Source organism: Eleutherodactylus coqui, chromosome 2, assembly GCF_035609145.1.
Source record: "Eleutherodactylus coqui strain aEleCoq1 chromosome 2, aEleCoq1.hap1, whole genome shotgun sequence".
In the NCBI taxonomy this organism is placed as follows: Eukaryota; Metazoa; Chordata; class Amphibia; order Anura; family Eleutherodactylidae; genus Eleutherodactylus; species Eleutherodactylus coqui.
The window spans coordinates 112,821,114-112,833,655 of NC_089838.1; the positions used below are offsets into that span (position 1 = coordinate 112,821,114).

General features: G+C 41.7%; 1 protein-coding gene across 1 annotated transcript in view; it reads left to right on the forward strand.

The window, feature by feature from the left end:
- CLTB (clathrin light chain B) overlaps window positions 1-8,848 on the forward strand; it is a 29,155-nt gene extending 20,307 nt beyond the window's left edge. The window contains exon 5 of the mRNA XM_066591350.1: window positions 3,203-8,848. Within this exon, the coding sequence (XP_066447447.1) occupies window positions 3,203-3,374 (172 nt within the window). The 3' untranslated portion in view covers window positions 3,375-8,848. The remainder of the gene's footprint in view (window positions 1-3,202) is intronic.
- The last annotated feature ends 3,694 nt before the right edge of the window (window positions 8,849-12,542 follow it).

Genomic DNA, 12,542 nt, shown 5'->3' on the forward strand with positions numbered 1-12,542 from the left:
TGAGGTCATTGGTTACGTGTATGTTCAGCTTGTCTTACTCTCTGTCTTTTGGTTGGGCAACTTCTTATATAACAGTATGAAGTAGTAACAAAATAAAAAGAGTTGTAGTTCTGTATTATAGACATCTATTATAGCACTGTATGCTCATGTGAAGGGCTTTATATAAGGAGTGACTAGTCAATATAAGGCCATTTATTAGCTTTGAACATCTATCATCATTTGTGAAATTGAATATGAAAGCTGAAGTGTTAATAAATGATGAGGAGATAGTGACAAGTTGCATTGTACACATCTGAATGCAATGGGGATGCTGCTCTTTGCTCAGTCCCTCTTAGTCTATGGTCAGCTGTCATCCATGGAGGAACCCAGCAGCAAATGGTTAATTCCTCACAGAGAAATAGAATCAATAGGCTGTTTGTAGCTGCTGTATGTTCCAGCTAATTGATGGCATTTCTGAATTGGGACTACACTTAATTCAGATATCCCTAATACACCCTTTGTAAAAAAAACAATCAAGCACCTAGAGGAAGTTGTCATTTTGTTGCAAAACTCGGCATGCAGTTCCATCTCAGGCAGATTTACAAATGATTAGAGCTGTGGTGATTAGATGATTGGTCTTGTCACCTGAGGCCCTAAAGTTGGTTCCACCCTTGGCCTATAAAAAGGCTCTCAGAGGATACTTGTATGTAGTGACCTCTTCTTCCGCTTGCGTGGAGCTTGTTGACCACTAGACACCTCAACGATGCAATCAAAGAGATTTCACCCAGTTAACAGAGTTTGAGAGGGGGGTGTTATATTGGAATGCAAGAAGCTGGATGGTCGTATCAACGAATTGCCCGCCACCTGGGTCGTTCTGACCAGACTGTGAGGAGGTGTTGGGACCAGTGGATGTGTGAGGGCAATTGGTTGAAGGACATTTGGTCCTTCAACCATTGCAGTGCACATTGCATGTACTGCCTTTGACACGCACCATTGCTTCCATCAGCAGAAGTATTGTGAACAACAAAACTGAACTGCTGTGTAGTGGAACCAGATTTTTATAATAGTTTGAGCACTGACGACAGTCATGTTTGTGCCTGGAGACTTAGGGATGAGCTCCTCAATCTTGCCTTTGCTGTGGAGCAGCACACTGCCCCCACTGCTGGTGTGATGGTCTGGGGGGCCATCACATACAACAGTTGGTCACCCCCTGGAAGATGTAGCATTTCCGGCGCTAGGTTTGGAGCCATGGGTGTAGTAACCGTGCAGGAAGTAGTCAGAGGAGAGCAAGGAGTCTGCAACAGGTGGTCTCAGGTTCGCAGTACAAATGAAGGAGGCGGGTATCGTTGTCAGGAAGAGAAGCCAGAGGTTGGTATCTGTATGTCTTAGCAATTTTATCGAGAGGAGCAGTAATAGCAGGAGCTAGACTAAAGGCAGCAAGCACAATAATCTTGCACTGCAGCAGAGGCAGGGCCAGGCTTTTATAATTTGCTTGATTGGAAACACAGGAGCATGGCTAGGTGTTCAGCAGAAGAGCTGTCCAAGTCTGGATTGTCTTAGTGGAGAGAGCTGTTGACTGGAGTGCAGGAGGTCCTGGGTTAAAGCCCTGACAGTAGTAGTATGAGTATCAGCGATATATTCAGGACATCCTGCAGCCACATGTGTTGCCTCTCATGGCAGGGCTTCCAAGGGGCATTTTCCAGCAAGATTATGCTGGGTCGCACACACAAGGGGGTCACAGAAATGCCTCCACAGCATTGCCACACTCCCATGGCCTGTCCGGTCACCAGATTTATTACCAATAGAACATGAATAGGACCATCTGAGACGCCAACTTCGACAGCCTAGGAGTTTAGCCTACTGATCTATATCAGTTACAGCAAATGTGGACTGATATACCGCAGGATACCATGTGGAACCTGTATGCCCAAGCTAGAGGTGGTACAACAGGATACTAGAGCCTCTTGTATCATATCTTGTATCCAAGCTAGAGGCAGTACAACAGGATACTAGAGCCTCCTGTATCATATCTTGTATCCAAGCTAGAGGCAGTACAACAGGATACTAGAGCCTCCTGTATCACATCTTACATCCAAGCTAGAGGCAGTACAACAGGGTACTAGAGCCTCCATGCCCACCCGTATCAAATCTTGTATCCAAGCTAAAGGTGGCCCATTCATTCAATTCTGACAACTTCTACTAGGTGCTTGATTTTCTTTTTTACAATGAATGTATTTGAGAATTACTCAGGCACATAACTCCTGTAAAGTGCAAGCATATGAAGTGCCCTTTTTACATCAGCTAATTCTTTATCAGTATAACAAACATTGACCGAAAAAAACAAATTGCTGGTATGGGGAAAAACTATAATTACTACAATTGTTCATCCCCATACAGATAACATTCATTGGCAGCACATCGCCGTTTACACAGGAAGTTGTGCTGCCAACAAGTGAGCATTTTTTGGCCTGCATGAAATATACAGTCAGCTGATGAATGAACATTTGCTCATTCATTGACTGATCGCTAGCATATTCAAATAGGTTGATGATTAATCAAACAACCATTCGGATGAACATTTGTGCCCTATCATCAGCGGATGTAAAAGGGCCAAGTCCCTGTTGCATACAGCACCATATTAGAGATGTGCTTCTAGAATGTAATAAGCTGTAATATGCCATCCGATCCAGCATCAGAACAGAATTGTCTGTGGACTAAAAGTGGAAGAGGTATATTACCTGCTGTTGTTCTTTACGGATATCCCTGCAATCCACCAGTTCGGGATCTCGTTTTTAGTTGTCCATAATGGCCACTGCTATTTTCTAGCTACCTAATTCACATTGCTATCTGACTGGCTAGCACAGATCATATGAGAATTCCAGGCCAATCAGAAGCAGGAATAGTGCTTTGGTAGTGTAACATTATGCATGCACTGTGGGAATTAGGTAGTTCATCTTGGACAGCTAAAAATGGAACCCAGACCAGTGGTTTAGAGCCCATCACCACAGAAAATTTTGTCCTGAAACTAGAGGGTCACTTTAAGTATGCCACCTCTGAGTTACAGCAAACTTTTATGGGTCCTGTATTACGGCTATGTATAACCCCAAGCTGTACGGTTAAACTCGTGAGCCTTTGTCTTGTGCAGAGGCTACACATAAATGTATGATATGGTACAATGTATCTCAATTACCATGCTAACCTTTGTCCTGTTTTCTCAATAAAGGGCGTCAGATGAAGCATTGGTCTCAGAGCCCAAGGATGAAGAAACTGGGTCTGAATGGGAACGCGTTGCCCGTCTTTGTGATTTCAACCCCAAGAGCAGCAAGCAGTCTAAAGATGTGTCTCGCCTGAGATCTGTACTTATCTCCTTGAAACAGACGCCGTTATCTCGCTAGTTTTCTCATCCAGCCTCACCTTCTCACCTCCCTGCTTCACACCAAAGAATCCATCCTTGCAGGTCTGAGGCCCATTCACTTTAGCCCTAATGTTACCAAGATCCAGCCCTGATACTCTTCCCTGCACATCCTTTAGTTGAACTGTAAATGCAATCTGAATACCGGATCTGATTTCATTCAATTACTTTATTAGGTAAATGTTTGGTAAATTGAGGCAGTGTTAATGGGAGCATGCGGTGGCTGGGAGCTTTTGCTTGGGGAGATTTATGTCTTTTTCTGTCTGTGTGCCTGGCTTTTAACATTGCTTGTTCATATATTTTACATAAGGTGTTCTGGAATTGATATCCTGTATGCAAGGAGATTGCACATTAAACTCTTAAACAGATGGAATTACAATGTACTGTAATTCCCCAGGATTTGGGGTTAAGTAAATCTATGCACATATTGTAAAATGCACATTACAAAGGAAACAAAGTGATCAGAAATTCTCAAACAAGGCATATCTGAAATGACTTCTCAAGCTTACATATGAATAGTGAAGGATATGTACATTTAGGCAACACTTTTACTACTCCGGTACATTTAAAGTAAAGGAAATAAATGAAGCAACTTTGCAAAAACTCTTAATGGAACCAATTAAAAATGTTTGCAAAAATGTACGTAACTTTAAAGGGGTTGTCTGGGTTATAATATAATGTAATATAATGTACTTACTGTCTGTCTTTTCTTCTTTGTGCCTCCCACCGATATCCGTTATCTTTTGTGATGACTAAGCCACAGTGATATCAGGCCTGTAGAAACACATAGCCCGCAGTAGGGGCATTCCAGGACAAATCACCCAAGGGGTAACACCCGACCATCTACTTTTCCTACAAACTTTGTTCATTTTTTAATTAGAATATACCTAAAAATCTCAATTTTCAGGGTCATGGAGCCAAGAAAGACAGAGTGGGAGATTTTTGGGAAACCTTTGGGAGTAGGAAGATGTGCAAGGTGTCATTCTCTTCGTAACAATATGTACTACATATTCCTATGTGTATGTAAGTGTATATATCATAAATATTTCGATTTATCCCAAACCTTTGCAGGTGCTAACTTGTGAATGAATTGCACAAAAATTGGGCACACTTCAGTTTTTCCATCTCGCACTATCAGTGTGAGAGTAAAAATACCTGTGTAAGGCTGCCTGTCCATGGGCAATTTTTCACTGCGTTACCCACAGCGATAATCCGGCCGTGGGAAATGCAGTGAACGCTTTCCATAGACTACTATGGAAAGCGCAGCCCCGCTGTCCATGAGCGGAGAATCATAGCGATTCTCCGCTCGCGGGAATTAAATTGCAGCATGCCGTGATTCTCCGCGGTGAGCCTATCTGTCAGATAGACTCAGCGAGGAGAGCTGTCAGCTCTCCCCTGCTCCCCGGCGGCGGCTGCCGCAGGATATCGCTGCGCTCGTGGACAGGAGGCCTAAATTAGAAACAATAGGTCAATACATTACATGAGTGTTGTGCATCAGAACTCTTGCGATTTTGACGTTGATGTAAATAAGTCTTAAAACAGTTGTCAGTATAGCACTGGTCACCATCAATAATGTTTTTCTCAAAAACTACAAAAAACACCTGAAACTTCAATGTATGGGGCATATATACATGTTTTTTCATTTTTCTCTTTAGGGGGACTCAGTTCCTAAAAAAATGTGATATTTTTGTTCGATTCTACTTTAACTTGTATTGCAATTACAGTGTTAGGAAATGTTATAAATCTACATCTAATATAAAAAAAAAGCCTACAGGCTTTTTTGTGCACCACACTTTGACCCCTTTGTGTGGCCCTTGGTGGATGATTTTGGTGTCATTAGATTTGTGACATCCTCACCACCGCTGTAAAATCATAAAATGTGAGTTTGATACATTGAGTGAGCTGCCAGGTGAAGTCAAAGTTCCTATGTTAAGTCTCGCGGCACTGTTGTGCTTCAGTCAAGAGCGCCACTCGGGAGAGTCAAGCGTTGCGAAGCAACGTTCATATCAAGTGATTACCAGTTTGACTGTTGCCATGTCCCGAAGACCAAGCAGTGGACGGCAAACAGCTCAAGCTGAATCCTCGGCTCAACAGTTCTTAAAACATTTAAAACCATTTTTCCTAACATTTTATGTTCACATAGAAAACATTGGGTCAATCTAGAATGATGAAGAGAATGACACCTCACACATCTTCCTGCGCTCAATAGTTTCCAAATTATGGTTCGCGGTGACCTTCAGAAAACTGACCCTTCTGTATTTCTTGAACACCATGACCCAGTGGGTTTGAAAATTGATATTTTTATATACATTCTAGTAATGAACTAACGTGCAAGGTTTTGTAAAACGTGGAGATGGTTTGGTATCACCCCTTGGGCGATTTGACCTGGAGTGAACTGGTAGCTATTCGATGACATTATGTCAGTGTGGACACCCAATCACTATGACTAGTCATGACACATAATGATAGGATATTGAAAGCAGAGGGCAGAAGAATTCTGATTGTAAGTATTTTTTTATTCTATTTTTTACAGGTTTCCAGAATTTTTTTTACATGTATGAATGTCGGATAGCCCCTTTAAATTGCACTACAGCTGCACCATCATCCAAGACAAAAAGTTAGTTTTTAGATCACGTCACTGACAAACTTGAGTCATCAGTGTGATTCTAATGCAGTACTAACATATACATGAAATAATTATCATTACATATCTTTGTCATTGTGCAGCACCAGTTAGTGTATTCGGCACAATATGGTACTTCAGGTTGCGTACTCCCATACACATCTACGCATGACTCAGTTGAGCGTGCCTGTGTTCTGAATGTAGAAAGGGGAGAAAGCAGCTGCCAGACAATCCTGCCAGTGGCTTATCTCCCCTAAAACAAAAGAATTGGGCAGTTACAATCCAATTGCTGGGTCCTTATCACCCTCGACATTTGTTGTCGTTGGAGGTCCCCTCATTAGATGATCAGCAGGTTCAGCCAATATGCATCTTATATGTATGATCACCTTTAGTGACCACTACTTGAGTACATGACATAACGTATTAAAGCAGTAAGGGGAAGATTTATAGAGAACTTGTCATCAAATAATGGCCTACTGTATAAATTAAGTTTTTCTGTTGAACATATTTATTTAGAATTCTTTTTAATTTTTGATATCATAATTACAAAAAAAATCTGCAGTTCTCCCACTGATTACTAAACATAATAATAGTCTGACATTACCTGTTCTGTAGAGAAGGCTTTTCAGCGATTAACTCATTACCATCACAGGTAGGAATACAATGAAAGGTGACACCTATATATAGATAACACAGAATCCATCACACACAATAGGTGATGGTCACAGCTCACCTCCTCCCCTCCCCGTACCATGACCTCTGCACATGTCGCAAAGTAAGTACATCATATTCTTCCATAGAAGTCAATGGGTCAGATCCTGTCCATTGTGTGTATAGCCCCTGAGGCTGCTGTAGAACACATATTTGAAAGGTACTTGTCACCACATATAGGCACCATACACAGCCAGCTTGACTCTTTTCAGAAGGCTGTGCGCATGCACTCTCATAGACATGAATGGGAATACGCATGCACAGCCTACTGAAAAGAGTCAAGCTTCCTGTGCGCGTTGACTTTGCTGAGGACCCCCAGGAATGGGGTACAGGGTAAATATAAAAAGAGGCTCTCCGGACTCCACATCACCTAAACTATAAGCACCATAGTTTATGCCAGGTTCCCTTTAAATGCTGGTATTTGCTGCTTTGGCAAGTTGGCAGCCCTCTATAGTCATGGACAGGCAACATAATTAAAAAAAAATTAGCATCAGAAAATAAAAAGAGATTAAAAAAGTGGAAAACGTTTCACCATCTGGTTTAAATTAGTAAATACAGGTGATACATTCCCTTTCTCTCCATGCAGTGCTGTCTGTTTTATATCCCAATGTCTCAGTCAACAGGAAGCATGCGACAAGAGCAGCTACAGGATATAAACAAGCTTGCAATTTTGCATGTAGACCTGCTTGCATAGAAAAGCAATGGTAAAATCCTTATTTTTGTGCCTTCTATGTCTGTTTCCTGCGTCTTCAATGTTGTAATGAATTTGAGATCACATAACACTTTGTCAGCACTTCTTTTGTCAAGAAAGAACTGGTCACAAAAGTCTTTCTGTCCTGCAGCCCTGCTCTGCGGTCGAGCCTTCCTTCTACACACTTCTAAACATACACTAAGATGGGGAGAACTCATCGCTTCTGGGTATTTTAGACTGTAACTCTAAATTTAAAGACTACCTAAATTTATATGTTTTGTGCTGACAAACATATTTGCTTTGGGGTTTGATTAAAAATGTTACATTGTTTGTCTTCTGCAGCTTGTACATATCAGTGTATATACACACTGCAGTCTGAGTGTCCTTTGAAACGAAGCAAGAAACTGTTCGAATGAGTGAACACTGTCAGTTTACACATGGATACATTTTTTATAATTTGCTCATTCACTGGATCGTTGGTTATTCAGGCCACTCTACTAATGACGGTGAACGACTGCTCAATCGCTTTTAACACGTAACGACTTGCAAACGAATGAATAATGATTTTTATGTCCGCAGAAAATGAACAGCGAACAAATTATCATTCGTCATTCATTCGTTGGTCATGTTTATACTGTGCAATTATCATTCAAATTTGTATGATCCAACAATATTTTGAATGATAACCGTTCTGTGTAAAAGTGCCCTTTGCCTCCATAGGAGAACTGTCAGTGAGGCTAGCCCTAGACTTGGTTTCCAGCTCTTAGCTCTTCTCTCCTTCACCTTTCATCAGCTAATATATGACCACAAAGGACTGTGGTCCTTATAAATGAGAGAGAAAGAAAAATATGGGAATTTGAACTAATGAGGACTTATGACTACAACAAAGATAAACTTTGTCATGGTCATAAATTACTGGACAGGAAGGTATAGAAGAAGCAGCTTCTGCAGTGTCTATGTACAGTGATCTGTAGAAGCTGCAGCTGACAAACGGTGCAACATTTTTAATTAAACTCCATTGCGAATATGATTTGGCAGCCAAAAGAAAAAGTGCCCCCAAAGGTGTCCACGGCCATGAAATCAATGGTTTTAGCCTTCTTTATGCTCACTCATCTGATGGGAAATCTACAGAAAATGTTATCACTGGTTGCCTCCACTTTTATTCATTATTCAGAAGTATTACATTTAGTTAAACCCCAGGGGGGGGGGAGGTTACTGCTGAAGTCCTAAGGAAAGGGTAAATTGCGTAAAAGGGGAAGAAAAATGAACTATTTTCCCCCATATTAAATATATTCAATTATTAACACTGAGTATTAATCTATGTGTGAACTTATTTCTATTTAAACATGGGTAAAGGTCATCCTTTTTGTTTGGACACTATTTTGCATAAGAGATCTTTTTATTGGAATAAATTATGTAGCTGCAGCTGTTACTGCTGTTGTTTTTTCCTCTCGGTCTAATTGTCTAGTATGTTGAGACAATATCATGATTAATTGGCTTATTATTTTGTCTGTGCCCTCAACACTATAGGAATATACACTGAATGGTCGCTCTATTACAGACACCCATCTAGTAACACTTTGGCCCTCCTTTGGCCCTTAGAACCGCAGCAGTTCATCATGGCATGGATTCCACTAGGTGCCGAAATCCTTCTGCTGGAATAATGGCCCCTGCGGACAGGAAGATTCTTAGTTTTCATAAATTAGATGCTCCGAATAGATGACAGGGAGGTTTCATCAAGTCGTGCTGCTTGCGCCAAATTCTGACCCCCCTATCAGCACAGTGCAATTGAAATCTGTTTTTTTTACAGCTATCTGATCCACTTTTTTCCACCTGCTTGGTTTTCTGCGTCTCTTAGGGCTCAGTCACTTGGGCATTGTTGCCCACGTATTACACCCATAATACAACATGCTTAAAGCCCATTGATTAATATTTGGCCACTTACCCATGTGTATTACACGGATAATATGCAACAATATAGCCTATGGAGATTTAATATACGCATATATATGCGTATTTGCTGTGTGCTGCGTACTTTACACACTTGTAAAATACAGACGTAATACTTAGGACATATACACCCCTGTGAGTGAGCCCTTACATAGCAATGGCACTCAAGCTGGTCATCTAAAATTATGGCTCCTCTGTGATAAGCAACAATGGGGATTATTTACTCAGACCAGCGCTTCACTCGTTGGTCTAAGGGCTCTTTCACACGAGCGTAGCATTTTTCAGCCAGCCGTGCCACTGCCATGGTGCTGCTGAAAACCACATGCATGGGCACACAAATCTGCCGTTTGTGCGCCCCCGATTAGACGGCCCAGGCCTAGCGCATATATGCTGAGCCCGCAATGCCGTCAGGCGGGGGAGACAGTTTAGCTCTGCTAAACTGCCTCCTTCTTTCTGCTCCCTCACCGGCTCTTGGCCAGGGAAGGAGACGGAGCAGGAGCCAGTGTGATAAGCTCCTTTCCCCTCTCCACTCCTTGTTGGCTGCCAGCAATGGGAGGGAGCAGGAGTTTAGCAACTAGCTCCCACCCCCTCCCATTGCCAACAGCCCCAACGGGCAACAGATGCCTGACGGGTCGGTCATTCCAGCAATAATCATTCCTGTGCTTTTACATAGGAATGAGCATTGCTGACTGAATGGAAAAAGAGTGCTTAGGGGATCATTCTGGCTGCCCGCCTCCATTCGCAGGAAACAGGCAGCTGCTCAAAAGTGAACGACTGCCTGTTTACACGTAACGATACTTTGAATGACGAACGAGAAGCGAACACTTTCTTTTTCGTCATTCTGCCGCTGCATGCATTTACACTGAACATTAATCGTTCTAATTCTTGAAGCGGATCAGGTACACAACATTGGACGAAGAACATGTGAATGTCCCAGGGATCTTATAGTCCTGCTGTTAGCTACTCTACTCTACTGGCTAACAAGGTACCAAACCTTTTTTCATAGTTTATGGCCATGTTCAACACCCTCAAGAATGGAATGAACCTCGGCCCGGGCTTCTTGCATAAGTGGGGAATATGAGAGGTCTGAAGGAGGTCAAGACGGGTGTCCTCTTCCCAATCATTTTTTGTTTTTCTCATAAGGATACAGAAATTGATTGTAAGAATATTTCTATCCAATAGGTGGTGCTGTTGAGGTAGTATTTCTATCTTCTTATGTGTGCATTAGTGATTAGAGACATCATAAAACTGTTGCATTCCTCAGCTTAGTGGACTGATTTAGTGTTTATCTCTCTGCTCAGACTGTCTTGTGTTTTTTTCAAGTCTTAAATTTCCGTGTGTGAACATTTATTTAGATCAAGAGGAGTGTGTTCACCTCCCTTCTGCATCTGTATGTTATAGTAATGTGCCATCCAAACTAGTTTCATTCATTAGCCTGACGAAGGGGGCAAGATATCCCCTAAAGCTTGCTGTAACATCGTGTATTTTGGGTAGCCATTAAAAGGTATCATATCTACAGGATTACTTGGTTTCTCTCACTGGGAACAATCACACTCTACTGGCTAACACCGTACCAAACCTTTTTTCATATTAACAAAACAAAGATGTTATTCCATTCATGTACCATCCTGTATGCAGTCTGTTTATTTACTTCAGTTTGTCATCTGTTTTCACGCCAGCGGAAAAAAAAAAAAAATGAAGCAGACCCATTTTATTTTTTTTCTGCATCTTATAAGAAAAGCGGACGGTATCAGAGTGGTCTAATTTTTTCGTAGTCCCATTGCTTGAAGTCTGGTACCCAACTTGCATTAGAATAGTGCATGCCATGACTTTCTTCTCTTGGTCCATGTGTGCATTAAAAAACTCTGTGGTGTATTTAGCTACACTGCTTAACCCTTTCCAATCCACTGTATGACGTCTAAAGACATTCTGATTGCAGGTTGTACAGCTCCGATGTCTGAAGACATCCGGCAGGGTATTCTTACTGTATATTACTGGCCACTCTGTTGTCGTGGGCCTATCCAATATGTCCTATACCGCAGTACTGGCTCTAGCCAGCAGATGGCACCATTGTATAATGGCAGAAGGAGAAAGCCCCCTAGGAAACCCTGAATCCAAAATTGGACTGCAAAGGGTTAATACGGATCTGGATGCATTTCATATGGAGTCCATTCTTTAATTAAAATCCACACGGATGAAAAAAACCAAACTATTGCGCTGGAGGACTTTGCCCATACGACAGCCTTGCATACTCTCGACATACAGTGATCAACTTTTAAATTCTTTGGTCAAGATATGTTACCATTCTTGGTGGAGGACTTATCAGAGTTTTTTCAGACTAGTCATTTGCTCTTTGAAAGATGGGGTGTTTCCTAACTTCTAGAGGGTCTTGTCAGGAACATCAACTAGGCAGGCTTCACGCGGGATGTATCTGCTGTGGGCTTTCTGCTGGGTACAATCAACAGCTGTCAAATTCGCACTTAAATGGTAAAGATTTTGTTGCAGATATGCCGCAGCTTTTAACCCTTGTATTTCTAAGGGTACCTTCACACTTGCGATCGCAATATCACAGCTTTTTTTATTTTTTTTAAGCAAAGGTCAATAGGATTTTCTAATGCTAAAAATCGCATTGCACAAAAATCACAAACTTGCGATTTTTGTGCGATGCGTTTTTAACATTAGAAAGTCCTATTGACATTTGCTTAAAAACGCAGCGATATCGTGATTGCCAGTGTGCAGGAGCCCCAAGGTTTAAATCTGCATGCAGATATTTTCCACTCCATATGAAAGAGAATTTTGGAATCTCCTCCACATGACTTGTACTATAAATGCTACATAATATCCAAAAGGAAATTCTGTAGCATTTCCATCCTGTGTATGATTGTGATTAAAGGGGTTGTCCCACAAAAAGGACTTGTCCTCTATCCACAGGATAAGGCATAAGTATCTGATCCGCTTAAAGGGGTTGTCCCGAGGCAGCAAGTGGGTCTGTACACTTCTGCATGGCCATAATAATGCACTTTGTAATGTACATTGTGCATTAATTATGAGCCATGCAGAAGTTATAAAAAGTTTTATACTTACCTGTTCCGTTGCTGGCGTCCTCGTCTCCATGGTGCCGACTAATTTTCGCCCTCCGATGGCCAAATTAGCCGCGCTTGCGCAGTCCGGGTCTT